Genomic DNA, 15,727 nt, shown 5'->3' on the forward strand with positions numbered 1-15,727 from the left:
CCATGTTGGTACATAGCAGGTTCGATTGACAGCCTGAGAGCAGGGTCAGGTCCCTAGGTCAGCGTGCGAGGCCCCAAAGACATGACAGATTCCCGTTAAGAATGATTCTTCAAGGGTTTTTAGACAGCTGGACAGGAGAGTGACTTCTAAAGGATGAAACTAGTAGGATGATGGCTGGGTAACTAATAGACACAGGGCACAAGTGGCTGAAATCTACGCTACATTATGCCCTACCGTATGTTATGTTTGGATTTAAGGCAGAAATTTTTTTTTAATTCAGTGTCTGAGGAGTTTAAGATTTCAGTATGCTATGAGGATGTAACACAGGTAAACTGGTAAATGCTACTGGTTTTTATATGGGGCCCTACACAATTCAGGATGTTTCTTTCTCATTTTGCCTGAAAGAGATTAGACATTAATACTTGAACGCTCATTACTTGGGTCAATCATTTCTCTAAGCTCAAGTGCTCGACTTGAGCTTAGAAAACGTGTGCATTTAACCAGGTGCCCCCTGTTTGGCAGAGCGGAGGGTGCCTGGTTAACCTAACACACTCTTTCATTTTAATATTTGTATATTTCGTCTCTTAAAGGGATGTTTAAATGAAATATACAAAAATAAAAATGAAGAAATGTAATAGGTGTCTGCAAGACACATTAGAACTCCAGCGGTATGTTGGTTATTGCCGGCACGAAAAAACTTATGTTATGGAGATGCTTGGTCAAAAATTAAGCTCGGTCAAGCACGCCTCAACACGCTCATCAACACTAGAGATTAACTTTAAAATTGATTCTCTCGTCAAATATGTGCAAGCTGCCAATTCCCAGGGGAACCTAACAGTGTCGTGTTCCAGGTATAGAATAAGTATTTCCTATATAAAAACAAAACAATAGAGCTTTGGGGGAATTTATCCTTCAGGTTAATGACCATGTGATTTCCAGTGAGTCTTTTATTTTATTGCAGGGTTTTTTTGTTTGAAATAGATCTATTATGTGCAAAACCTTTGTGAATTTTGTGCAATTTTTCTCACTTGCACAAAAGTGAAAAATAAATGAATTTAACACCTGGTCAGGAGGTGGCGAAGAGCTGAGCAAAAATTTTGCACAGTATTTAAATTTGTGAGCAACAATAAATTAGTCTAATACAACTGCAAAGGCTAATTAAATGTTCACATTCAGTTAGGTGGATATTTAAAAAAATCGCACCCACACAATTTTTTACTTCATAAATATGGCAATGGAAAAAGAAAAACAAGTGCACACAGAGATCATTTGTTAAGATAATGCTATCATTTATGTATGAACACCTTTTCACTTTAAGGCTACTGTATGTTCACACAGCATAAAAGTACGGCCGTTGGTGCAATCAGTAACAATGGCCGTACTTTGTACGCCAAGACACCCTGCATGTTTTTGTATGGGATCCCCGCCGGAGCGCATACACATAGTATACACTCCGGCCAGGATACCATGCGGCGCCGCAAAGAACTAACATGTCAGTTTTCTGCGGCCACAAATCATTGAATAGCGACCATAGAAAACCCTGTCAGTGCACAACATGAAGCGAGCGGCACGGGCAGCTTGCTGCATACTATGCAGTGGGAAGTTTTGATGCGGGCGCCCGCGCCCGCATCAGAACTCTACGGCCATAAAAATCATCCGGCCGATACTGCAGTACCGGCCGGGATGATCTTTTTAGAGACAGGCTGCTCCGTGACCCGGCCGGGTCACGGAATGTCCGGTCTCATGCACCATGTGAACATGGCCTCAATTTCTTTCAAATCAAATGATACCAGCAAGTGCCAGAGAGTTTTAATTAACTTTTTATAAAAAAAAACTCCAGTCTTCCAGTACTTATCAGCTGCTGTATGTCCTGCAGGAAGTGGTGCATTCTTTCTGACACCGTGCTCTCTCCGGACACCTTTGTGACAGGAACTGTCCAGAGCAGTAGCAAATCCTCATAGAAAACCTCTTCTGGTCTCCACACTGGAGAGAATATTACTTCTTGTAGGACATACAGCAGCTGATAAGTTCTGAAAGACTTGATATTTTTTAATCGAAGTATATCATCAATCTCTGTCACTTTCTGTCACTAGTTGATTTGAAAGAATTTATTTTGTGAACTACGGACTACCCCTTTTAACAACAGAAAGGAAGATGATGATGTACATAGCAGAACAGAGAGAGGAGAAAAGCCTCCAAGTTTTTAGGGAACTGAATACAAGAACAAGGGGATACAATCTGAGGTTAGTTGGGGGAAAGGTCAGAAACAGAAAAACTATTACAGAAAGAGTAGTAAATGTTTGGAAGAAACTTCTAGAATATTTGGTTAATAAATCTACAATAACTGAATTTAAACCTGCCTGGGATAAACACACACACACACACACACACACACACACTTCTATGTTTCTATGGAATGCAGAACACTCTGGCTGTAGATAGGGAGAAAAGCACACACATGGCAGCCTGAAGAGGGGAGATTAGAATCACATAGCCTGTGTGTTACAAAGGAGAAACTTCTCCTAGTAAGCAGTAGAAAGAAATACCAGTACATGAAACAATCTGTGCTGTTAAATGAGTGCTTGTGAAGGCAGTGGCATTGTGGACATAGAGACCCCACAATCAGCATGTATTACTAGAAGAGAGATGGCCACATTGGGACCCACAGCCAGTCCAACAGAGGATCTGGAAATGAATGAAGTAATGAAGATTTAATCAAAGTAGCAACTTTCAGGCTGGGTTCACACTACGTATATTTCAGTCAGTATTGTGGTCCTCATATTGCAACGAAATCCAGGAGTGGATTGAAAACACAGAAAGGCTCTGTTCACACAATGTTGAAATTGAGTGGATGGCCGCCATATAACGGCAAATATTTGCTGTTATTTTAAAACAACAGCTGTTGTATTGAAATAATGGCCGTTATTTACCGTTATATGGAGGCCATCCACTCAATTTCACCATTGTGTGAACAGATCCTTTCTGTGTTTTTAATCCACTCCTGGTTTTGATTGCAATATGAGGACCACAATACTGACTAAAATATACGTAGTGTGAACCCAGCCAGACACTGTACTCAAACATATTTACAGCTTTCTTTCATTTAAATGGTAAGATGGACTGTAATATGTGTTGATTAAAAAACATAAATACATTATAATGTGAGTATACAGTATATAGTTTTACAATATACAACTGAATATACCCTTTTTCTCGTCTTTTCTTTCAAAAAGGGCCTTATGACAGTATACAGGGCATGAATGTACCAAGGCTGATTGACAAAATGGATTCCTCCAAACCGAGCTGGAAAACTATCCTGTAAAATAAAATAAAAATAAAAAAAAAACATGATAAGCCAGAGCACAAGACAGAGAAAGCATTACTTTTGAAAATAATGTGTTTAACCCACCAGACGAGACAACAAGAAATCCAGTGCCTTGTGACTTCTCACTGAGCAGCATATGCCTGTGAGCAACTTTTAAAAATGTTGCTAATGAAAATCTGGTTTTATGTATAATTTACATTAGCCCTTGGGCTTTTTTTCCAACATGGTGTATACAGCGTGTAAATAAACGGCTATTTTTGTCTTCTCGAGTTCACTTCATCTGCCCTTTGTTATTAAATAACAGGCAATGAGCGCAAAACAAACTCAAGCCTGTAATTAAAGACGTTTTCTTCAACCATAGCTTTAATAGCAATTAAGAGAGGCAAACACTGGCTTAAATACAGAACACTTGTCCTAAGGGATTAAGAGAAACATGCTTTATAAAACAGTCAGCTTTGACCAGCAATTCTCTTCTTCCCTATAGGAAAAATACATGTGAGGATTGTTCTATTGATGCATAATCCTAGTTAAAACTGGGAATGAAGGTGTTGGCACAGGTCTTTATCCCAGCAATAAATACTACATCCCCCTATTTATGCCCCTGCAGGCTGGGTCTTAACGCAAAGGGGCGTAACTGTACGCCCCACTGGGGAGGACCACACTATGAAGCTGAGCTCGCTTCCTAGCAGGTGGGGACCGGCTGCAATGAGTAGCTTGGCCTTCACGATTAATGACGGCCACGCGATTGCCACAGCATTTAAGTGTAAGTGACATTGATCCCTGCTATGCTATTGCAAAGCAGTGATCAGTGTATGAAATCTAATGTAATAGTGTAAAAAAAAATTATATAAGTTAAAAAAAATGCCCCAAAGCCCCTCCCCCAATAAAACAGAAAATCACCCCCTTCACATTTTATACATAAAACAGATTAAAATAATAAAGTTAATTAACATATAATATACCACAGTGTGCGTAATCGTCCCATCTATTAAAATAAAATATTGTTCCCACGCGTTGAACAGCGTGAACAAAAAGCAGTAAAAAAAAAAGCAGAGATTATTTTTTTAAAATTACATTTTATGTATAAAAGTAAATCCGTCTGATCTAGAAAAAAATGCTACCAATGAAAACTAGAGATCATGGCGCAAAAATAACACCCCATATGACCCCACAGGTGAAAAAATTAAAGCGCTATAATAAGAGTCACAATACGGCCATTTTAAATATACCTATTTGCAAAAAAAAAATTTTTTTACTAATAAAAATGGTAAAACGTTAGAAAACCTAGTAAACATACATATTGCTGTGTTCATACTGACCTATAGAAAAAGAAAAAAAGTCAGTTTTACATTAAGTGCATTATGTAAACATGGAACCCCCCTAAAATTTGCAGAATTGCATTTTTTGACCCAAATTCACCCCATAAATGATATTTTGAGGGTTCGTCATTCATTTTATGGCAGATTGAAAGATACCATTACAAAGTACACCTGTTTCTGAAAAAAACAAGCCCTCATCTGGCCCTATAGGTGAAAAAATAAAAGAGTTATGGATCTTAGAAGGCGAGAAGGAAAAAACGAAAACACAAAAGTGACAATTGGCCCGGTCCTTAAGGCCATTTCAGGCCCAATCCTTAACGGGTAAATAAACAATGCATGTGGTGTTGCTAATGTAAAGTCTATACTATACACTATAATAGGCATATATCAGTGTCCTGGGACCCATGCATCATTGGACCCAAGTCTGGTAATATGGTAGTGCCACTTTTCCGCTGCCACTAATGCTAGCACATTGAAGTCAATGGGGGTTAATGTTGTTTCTGTATTATGTTATATTGGCTATATTGTGTATGCTAAAAGATTGATTGCCAGCCGCGTTCCACTACCTCACCCTATCAGAGGCTAGTTCTAGAAAGTTCTATGCCAGGTAATCTGCTGCACTGCAGCTGGCAATATTAGCTGCTTTATTCATCTTAGAGGAAGTGGGGACGGCCTGAAGGCAGAGTGGTGTCTGGAGAGCAGGGACGGAGCAGACAGTGTCATAGATGGCAACTAGCAAAAGATTGCACACCCTGTAATACCAGTTTATTATGCACAGTATATTGTTAAATGGTATTACCCGGCCTGCCAAGTCCAAGAACTGACTGTACTATCCCATTCAGAAGCAACATACAATAAAGGCAAAGTTTGTATTACAAACAGCAAGCAGTCCTCTGTCCTAACTTATGAGGATTTCTTATTGCTAAACCCTGGGCTTCTGGGCTTCTAACTTCAGCAGCTCCCCTGAAATCATACCCAAGTTGTTTATCTGTATCACTAGTACAGTATATCTTCAAGTTGCTCAAGGTGCTCCCCCATATTTAGATTTTTTTTTTTAAATACCATCAATTGTCTCTGAAGAGGCCATGATAAGGCAAAGGTCTCACTGCAACAGACAGAAGGTGATGAATATTTCATATTTATGAAAAAAGTGTTTCGAACCTGCATTTGGAGCACATTTAAAGGGGAACTATCAGCAGGTTAGACAAATCTAGCCTGCTAATAGTGCCCTATCGCGCATGGGGTGCCGAGGAGGAAGGTATGTCTCTTACCACCAATTCCGTTTAGTTAGCAGTGTAATCCTTGGTCCGGAGCACCGTCAGGAGCATGGTCCTTTACCCATCACGCAAGCCGGACTGCTCCTTTTAATAATAATCAATGGAGTGGGTGGGGCAGCTCGCACATTGGGAGCAGGGCAGTGCTCCTTACGGTGCTCTGTACCAAGGATTACATTGCTAACTAAATGGAAATGGTGCTGAGGAGGAAAGTAAGAGATATACCTTACTCCTTGCTGTCTAACCTGCTGATAGTTCTCCTTCAAGCATCTGTTTTTTTTAGTAAGAGTGTATATCTAGTTTGGGAACCTATCAAATTAATGGACGGGAGCGTGAAGTGAATCAGTATGACTCTTTTAACAATGATTAGGATGATGTGTGAGACTGGGTGCAGGTTTTCTCCTACATCATCGGAGTCTTTATGTTAAAGTGTCACAGTCATTAAATTTTTTTTGCAGAAATCAATAGTACAGGCGATTTTAAGAAACTTTGTTATTGGTTTTATTAGTCGAAAAATGAATTTTTATCATGAAAAAGCAGTTAGAAGCTCTCCCCCCCTCCCTGTCTTTATTGTTCTCCTATGGAGAGAGGGAAATGAGACACTAAAACAGGATAACAAAGAGTTAATTTACAACTACATGACCCGGCTATCTCCTCTGACAGTCAGCACTGACCTCTGAATACAGCTGTCACCCAGCTCTGTGCCTGTAATCCTTTATGCTCCGCTCTTGCTGTCGGCTAACTTCCTCCTCCCCCCTTGCCTCTCTTTAGAACAGACAGGGTTGTGTCTGATGCAACAAGTCACAATTTCATGATATTTTGCAGTGAATTAGAGATTAGGAAGGGGGGACCTGGGAAAGGCTTTTTGAATGCAGATAATGGCATATTTGGCTAATAAACCCAATTACAAAGTTTCTTAAAATCGCCTGGACTATTGATTTCTTTAAAAAAAAGAAAAAAAAAAAAAAGAAAACAACAGTGACTCTTTAAGTAAAAAAGAGGTGTGCTGGGATGAGTGATTTTAAAATCTCACCCACCTTTACCAATAACTCTCTGTTGGGAATACAATCCCATATCCCATGAAACCACTAAGTGCCTTGTTGTAACACCCAGGGCATTTCACTAGTCTTTTGAGTTTGGGGGGAATGGAAGGCATATATGGCTGAGTGGATTAGTTTTAACTGTGTCTTTCTCTATCTCTTGTTGACCACATACATAGTTTCCAAGAATAGATGAATACAACATGGTGGTATTCATGTTTTTAGGCAGCCTTAGGGCTGCATCCAACTTCTTCAGCCACTGGTAATAAAATGCCGAATGATCAGACTCAAGCATGCTCCAGTTGCGCTCATCTCCATTTACAACCTCTTGGTCTCCTAGCATCTTTTTCCCCAGTACCTAAATTGGATGTACAGCACATAGTTATCTTTGTTTATTATATAGAATATGCACAACCTTTGATATTGGCTTGTGTGGTCACTCATATGAGAGCAGTTGCCTCTAGGTTCTAAGCAAATCCATGAGACAGCAGGACGGTACAGAAATCAGTAATATGTTGAATGGGTCCCACTTTGCAGGATGGCACCTCAACCTCAATAATGGAATGGACCAAATGCTCAGCAGATGGTTTTATCAAACATGTTTTGGATTCAAGCAGAATCATTTGTGTGATTAGTGCATTTAATCTTCTATGGCCTTTTGATGTGTCCTTTGGGTATGTGCACACTTACGGAATCCCAATGGAAAACCTGTTTTGGATTCCGCAGCTTGCACCCGCTCACTGACTCTGGCGGCCGCACACATTTCCGCCCATGCCATAGACTCCATTCTATGCACTGGCAGATTCCGCTGTCCGTCCAAAGAATGAACCTGTTCATTCTTTGGACGGACAGCAGAATCCTTCCGTGCATAGAATCCACAATGGGTTTTCTGTTGGGATTCCGTAGGGTGCACATACCCAATAAGAGAAAAGTCTTCTAAAGCTATTCACTGACGGGTTCTTAGCTGACTTATGGCGACATAAAAGTTACCCTTTCATTTAGTTCGAGTCAGTTCAGTTCCCACAGGAGAGGAAAGATAAGACCTGTCAAAGCAGCTTGGGGAAGATTTATCAGGACCGTTATACTTGTACTCTGATCTTAAAGCTCCAGCCCAATAGACACCATCTAAGTTTTTTAATAAGTCTGGCAGACCAGCTTACGTCATTGAAAAGGTACAAATTTATGTGCAAACCATCTGCCTTTTATTAGGCGTACACCAGGGCCCATGTTAATAAATCTATGGACTTTGCTCTGAACAGGACACAGCAATAAGCAGAAGAAGTGAAAGTACGCAGAAATTTTTATTAACCCCCTGGGGTTTTACATAAGATCAGCATATAAAAAACACCACTCTTAAACAATAATATATTCTATGTTTCTAAGAAAAAAACATTAAATGAATAAAACATTCCATAATGACATACATAAAATATACAAACATCTAATAAAATAAAAATAAGACGGCAATGTTCTTGGAGAAATAAGGTGGCTACAATATGTTATATAAGTAAAAAGTATATAGACTACATTAACCCCTAGACGACCCTGGACGTAGGGTTACGTCATGAAAGTCTGTCCCCAGACGACCCATGACTTAACTGTACGTCCTGGGTGTTTCTCCCGCTATGAAGCGCCCTCCGGAACGAAGCGCGATTCATAGGAGGTGGGGGCCGGCTGCAGTGAGCAGCCGGGACCTCACCGGTAATGACACGCTGCAGCGATCGCGCTGCCGCGTGTCATTAACCGCTTAAACGCGCGACTGCGGCGTTTAAGTGTAAGTGACAGGGGGAGTCCCCTGTTACTTACCGATCGGGACCCCCGCAGTGTGACTGCGGGGGTCCCGATCGGTAAAACGGACTGCCGGAGATCTCTCAGCTGCCTCCGTGCAGTCCGATCGGCGATCTGCTACACTGAGCCTGCACAGGCAGGCTCAATGAGCAGAGCGCCGATAACACTGATCAATGCTATGCCTATGGCATAGCAATGGTCAGTGTAGAAATCCAAGTAGTGTATGTAGAAGTCCCCCAAAGGGACTTCAAATGTGTAAAAAAAAGTTCAAAACACTATTACACTACCCCAAAAACCCTCACCCAATAAAAGTCTAAATCACCCCCCTTTCCCATTATATAAATAAAACATATAAAAATAAATAAATAGATAAACATATAATATACCGTAGCGTGCGTAATTGTCCGATCTATTAAAATATAACAAGCGTCATTGTGATTGAACGGCGTACACGAAAAGAGGGAAAAAATGCGCAGATTACCGATTTTATGTTACATTATATATTTAAAAAAATCAATAAAAGTGATCAAAACGTCCGATCTTCACAAATATGGTATTAATAAAAACTAGAGATCATGGCGGAAAAAATGACACCCCATACAGCCCCATAGGTGAAGAAATAAAACTGTTATAAGCGTCACAATAGGCCCATTTTATTAATATTTAATTGCCAAAAAAAAGGATTTCATAAAAAAATATATAAATAACATTGGAGAATCTGTGTAACCTGCATATGGTTGTGTTCGGACTGACCTATAGAATAATAGTATCATGTCGCTGTTACCATATAGTGTATTACGTAGACACAGGAACCCCCCAAACGTTACCATATTGCATTCTTTTTTACGATTTCACCTATTTATAGCTTCATAAATAATATATTTGGAATTCCATCATACATGTTATGGTAAAATGAATGACGCCATTACACAGTAAACCTATTCCTGTAAAAAACAAGCACTTACATGGCTTGTAGATAGAAAACTGAAAGTGCTAGAGCTCTTAGAAGGGGAGGAGAGAAAAACGAAAACACTAAGATCAAAATTTGCGTGGTCCACTGGGTCATTTTGGGCCTGGTCCTCAAAGGGTTAAAGAGGTTTTCCAGGATTTTAATGTTTTTTCAAAAATCATCTAGCATTATTGCCTAAGTCAAGATAAACCTCCCCATATACATTTTTCTTCTCTATCAGCTTCTCTTGAGATGAAAAAGCTCTTTTTATATCTTGTATTGTTTGTTTACAAGCTGCTCTGTCTGTTTACATATGCAGCACACCCAGTGGCCAGAGTTGGAATTGCAGTGTATAACAAGCTAATCAAATACCACATGTGCTGCAGCCTCAGGCCAGGTTCACACTATGTAAAAACATTGTCCGTATTTCATAACAATGGCCATAGTTGTTATGAAATGCAACCGTTGTTTTTACATGGTGTGAACCTGGCCTAGGCATAGAATCTATTTTTTTGGACTATTTTCCTCCTGCTTCCACAGCTTCTGCCTATGGTGCAATGGTAAGTGTCAGGATTACTGTGCTCACTGAAGGGTTCAGGTCTGGTGACAGAGTTTTTGTATTTTTTTCCCCCCGTTTTAGGGCCCATTAACACAGAGTAAGAACGACGGAATTGTCCTCCGCAAAATGCCGCCAGCCTCTGTGTCATAATGGGAGGCGCGCGCAGCTCCTCTCCCTGCGCTGAAGAATGAACATGTTCATTTTTCAGCGCCGAGAAATGCAGGACGCGCCTCCCATAGAGCGCCAATATGACGCGGAGGCTGGCGACATTCTGCGGCGGACAATTCCGCTGTTCTTACTCTGTGTTAAAAGGCCCTTATTTTCCAATGATGGCTTGTGCTAAGCATTATGGTGATTGTATTTCCTCTGCAAAGAAGAAACACTGAGGTATTATACAAACAAGATGAATTTTCAAAGAAAATAATGCTCTACTGACAATACCTATTGACTGTATACCTTCTAAAACTGTCCTGGATATCTGTATACATGTATTACCTAACCAAGTCTATAAATAAATAATAAAAACAAATCTATTTGCCACAATATAATAATAATATTAACCCCTTAAGGACAGAGCCTGAAATGGCCTTAATGACAGAGACAAATTTTATGAATATGACCAGTGTCACTTTAGTCATTAATAACTTCGGGATGCTTTTACCTATCCGGCTGATTCTGAGATTGTTTTCTCGTGACATATTGTACTTTACATTTCTGGTAAATTGGAGTCGATACTCATAACAAATCTTTATGAAAAAAACCCAAATAAGGTGAAAAAATGTGAAAAAATGCATTTTTCCAACTTTGAAACTTCTTTGCGTATACAGAAAGTGGTTATACCACATAAATTATATATTAAATAGCATTAGCAACATGTCTACTTTATGTTGGCGGCATTTATTAAACTATCTTTCATTTTTTTTAGACGATAGGAAGCTTAAAACATTAGCAGCAAATTTCCAAATTTTCAGTAAAATTTCAAAATCAGATATTTTTAGGGACCTGTTCAGGTTTAAAGTGTATTTGAGGGGCCTGTATGTTAGAAAGCCCCACAAAGCACCCCATTTCAGAAACTGCACCCCCCAAACTCTGCAAAAGCATATCCAGAAAGTGTTTAAACCCTTTAGGGGAGTCACAGAAATAAAAGCCAAGTGTGTAAGGAATTTGAAAATTTTAATTTTCTGTGCAGAGATTTTATTGTAATCCAATATTTTTCATAATTATAAACCTATTACCAGAGAAATGCACCCCAATAATTATTGCCCCGTTTCTGCAGTTTATAGAAATACCCCATATGTGGCCCTATTGCGCTATTTGACGCAACCACAAGCCTCAGATATAAGGGAGCGCCTAGTGAATTTCAACGCCTCCGTTATATTTGGTCATTTTTGACTGTACCACTTCAGGTTGGCAGAGGCTCTGGGGTGTCAAAACCTAAAAAACACCCCTAAAGGGACACCATTTAGAAAACTACACCCCTCAAGGAATGTAACAAGGGGTGCGGTGAGCATCTGGACCCCACAGGTGCTTCACAGATTTTCCGAACAATATGGCGTGAAAAAAGAAAAATTTATTTTTTACACTAAAACGTTGTTCTAGCCTTCAATTTTTCATTTTCTTAAAGGGATAAGAGGCAAAAAAAGACAAAAAATGTGTAGCGCAGTTTCTCCCGAGTACAGAAATACCCCACATGTGGCGATAGAGTGCCAAGGGGGCGCAGGACGAGCCTCCAAAGGGAAGGAGCGCCAATTGGCTTTTGGAAGCTGAATTTCACTGAAAAGGATTTCAAGGGCCATGTCGCATTTACAGAGCCCTCGTGCTGCCAAAACACTGGAAACCCCCCACAAGTGATTCCATTCTGGAAACTACACCCCTCAAGGAATCTAACAAGGGGTGCAGTGAGCATATGGACCCCACTGGTGACGGGCACAAATGTGGAACAATGTGACGTGAAAGGGAAAAATTTCATTTTTTCACTTTCATGGCACAAATGTGCCCGTCATCAAGGGGTCCATATCCTCACTGCACCCCTTGTTAGATTCCTTGAGGGGTGCAGTTTCCAGAATGGGGTCACTTGTGGGGGGTTTCCAGTGTTTTGGCAGCAGGAGGGCTCTGTAAATGTGACATGGCGTTCATCATCCATTCTAGCCAAATCCAACCTCCAAAATCCAAATGGCGCTCCTTCCCTTCGGAGGCTTGCTCTGCGCCCACATGGCGCTTTATGTCCACATGTGGGGTATTTACGGACTCGGGGGAAATTGCTCTACACATATTGTGTGTTTTTTTCTCTTTTAACCCCTTGTGAAAATGATAAATTCAAGGCTAAACCAACATTATAGTGTAAAAAATGTAATATTTCATTTTCACGCCACATTGTTCCACATTTGTGCCCGTCACCAGTGGGGTCAATATGCTCACTACACCCCTTGTTACATTCCCTGAGGGGTGTAGTTTCCATAATGGGGTCACTTGTGGGGGGTTTCAACCTTCTTGGCAACACAGAGGCCTTTTGAATGCAACATGGCCCCTCAAAATCCATTCCATCCAAATCCAGCCTTCAAAAACGAAATGGTGCTCGTTCCCTTCGGAGGCTTGCCCTGCACCCGCATGGCGCTTTATGTCCACATGTGGGGTATTTACGGACTCGGGGGAAATTGCGCTACACATTTAGTTTTTTTTCTCCTCTTTTAACCCCTTGTGAAAATGATATATTCAAGGCTAAACCAACATTATAGTGTAAAAAATGTAATACTTCATTTTCACGCCACATTGTTCCACATTTGTGTCCGTCACCCGTGGGGTCCATATGCTCACTACACCCCTTGTTACATTCCTTGAGGGGTGCAGTTTCCATAATGGGGTCACTTGTGGGGGGTTTCAACTGTCTTGGCAACACAGGGGCCTTTTGAATGCAACATGGCCCCTCGAAATCCATTCCATCCAAATCCAGCCTTCAAAAACCAAATGGCGCTTCTTCCCTTCGGAGGCTTACCCTGCACCCGAATGGCGCTTTATGTACACATGTGGGGTATTTCCAAACTCAGGGGAAATTGCTCTACACATTAAATGTTTTTTTTATCTTTTAACCCCTTGTGAAAATGAAAAAACATGACAAGATTAATGATTTAGAGTAAAAATTTTACAAAAATTACACTAAATGTTGGTCTAGCCTTGATTTTTTTCCATTTCCACAAGGGGTTAAAAAAGAAAATGAACACAAAACGTGTAGGGTAATTTCCCCTGAGTACGAAAATACCCCACATGTGGACATAATGTGCCATATGGGCACAGGGCAAGTCACCAAAGGGACAGAGCGCCATTTAGAGGCTGGAATGGAGGATGGAGGCCATGTCGCAATTACAAAGCTCCTGTGCTGCCAGGACAGTAGAAACCCCCGACAAGTGACCCCATTCTGGAAACTACACCCCATAAGGAATCCAACAAGGGGTGCAGTGAGCATATGGACCCCACTGGTGACGGGCACTTACGTAGAACATGTGCCGAGAAAATAAAAAATACAATTTTTTTCATTTTCACGTCCCAAATGTGGCAGTCACCAGGGGGCCATATCCCCGCTGCCCCCCTTCTTAGATTCCTTATGGGGTGTAGTTTCCAGAATGGGGTCACTTGTGGGGGGTTTCTACTGTCCTGGCCGCACAGAGGCTTTGTAATTGCATCATGGCATCCTCTAATGGGAATGGCGGCCATACCTATTTAGCTGGGGAAAAGGGACAATTCTAATTTATTTTGGGGGTATTAGGCCAATTATTAGTTTATAAGGTTGGAAATGACAGGTGTCCATCAAATTCAACCTGTGTTGATCCAGAGGAAGGCAAAAAAAAACCCTCGTAAGGCAGACGACAGTAGCCTCATCACAGGGGAAAAATTCCTTCCCGACTCCATAATGGCGATCAGAATAATCCCTGGATCAACGTGACCCCTGAAATAAGAATAAGGGACAGAATTTAGATAATGTAGAACCCCAATGACGTGTGGTGCGCCTTGAAGCGATCCAGTATGCAGAGGCCGGGGGGATCAGGACAGGTGTCACACTGGAAAATGTTGTCCTTCCTGATCCCCCTGTTACACCACACTCTGCACTTCTTCTGGGGTCTCCCTTTCTCCAGTGTGGGGGACGTCACCTGGAAAATGTTGTCCTGGTGCGATACGGGGTCCTTCATATCCAGAAGCGCTGGGTCCGCTCCATGGCTGCTAAATATTAGGGCTCTATTACTACTTCTGATATGTTCGGATCGTGCCGCAAGCTACAGGGCAGCGAGAGACCAGAGGAGGGGGCGCTGGTATAAAAGTTATCCCCGTACAGATGGTGACCTTTATCCAGCAGTGGGAAGATCAGTTCCCGGACGATCTTCCCACTAACTCCGAGGATGGGGGGGCATCTGGGGGCTGGATTCGGGTGTCCCTTCCTACATACACTCTAAGGGTACGTGCACACTGCGGAATCGCGACAGATAACCCTTCGTGCATTCCACAGCTGGCACCCACCGGCGGACTGATGCAGGCGCGCGTCTCCACACGTGTCATAGACTCCATTCTATGCACGGGCGGATTCCGCTCTCCGTCCAACGTGTTCATTCTTTGGATGGACGATGGAATCCGCCCGTGCATAGAATGGATTCTATGACACGGGTGGAGACACATGCCTGCATCAGTCCGCCGGCGGGTGCCAGCTGTGGAATGCACGAAGGGTTATCCTTCGCCATTCCGCAGTGTGCACGTACCCGAAATCTGTAAGTGTACCCTGAGGTACGCTCACAGAGTTTGTAGAATTTCACTCCATACCGTCATCTCTTATTGGGACGGTACTGGCGGAAAAGATGTGTCTGGGGGGCAGCGTACGCTACACTACCCCCAGACACGTCACTGGAGGATGAGGATGATGAGGATGAATGGAGGAACGAAGGACTCCCCATTCATCCTCACTGGCTGTTTCGGTGTCGGAGGTAATAATAACGTATCCCTCTGACGCCGAAAACACCCAGGGGGCCATCTTTATACGGGGATTAGTATATGGGGTATGTAGTGGTGTAGTGTCAAACTTTATTCAATGTAGTGTGGTGTAATGTAGTGTTTTTTACGTGTTTTTTTACAGTAAGTATAAAAAAAAAACCTACGCCAACAAAGGAGTTGCTGATAAATGCCGCAGTTATGTGCGGCACTTATAAGCAGACCGTGGCAGTAGAATATAGAAAAAAAACACCCTACGCCAAAAAGGAGGAGTTGCTGATTAGCAGCGCACTTTCGTGCGATGCTGATCAACACTCAGCGGCGATAGGGTGCGGAAAATAGAAAAAAAAAAATTTGAAAAAAAAAAAAAAATTCTGAACATCCCTGTAGCTGCTGATAAGTGTATTACACATATCAGCCGCTAGAGGGCAGCAGAGCGCAAAATACGGAAAGAGCCGACGCTGGAGCCGAAAATAGCCGAGAGAAGCCGAACGTGACGTCACGG

General features: G+C 41.7%; 1 protein-coding gene across 1 annotated transcript in view; it reads right to left on the reverse strand.

Annotated features, from left to right (window-relative positions):
* Positions 1-15,727, reverse strand: part of CLVS2 (clavesin 2) — a 45,578-nt gene that overhangs the window by 3,016 nt on the left and 26,835 nt on the right. The window contains exon 3 of the mRNA XM_069973672.1: positions 3,206-3,316. Coding sequence (XP_069829773.1) covers positions 3,206-3,316 — 111 coding nt within the window. The remainder of the gene's footprint in view (positions 1-3,205; positions 3,317-15,727) is intronic.

The sequence above is a fragment of the Dendropsophus ebraccatus genome, chromosome 6, assembly GCF_027789765.1.
Source record: "Dendropsophus ebraccatus isolate aDenEbr1 chromosome 6, aDenEbr1.pat, whole genome shotgun sequence".
Taxonomy (NCBI): domain Eukaryota; kingdom Metazoa; phylum Chordata; class Amphibia; order Anura; family Hylidae; genus Dendropsophus; species Dendropsophus ebraccatus.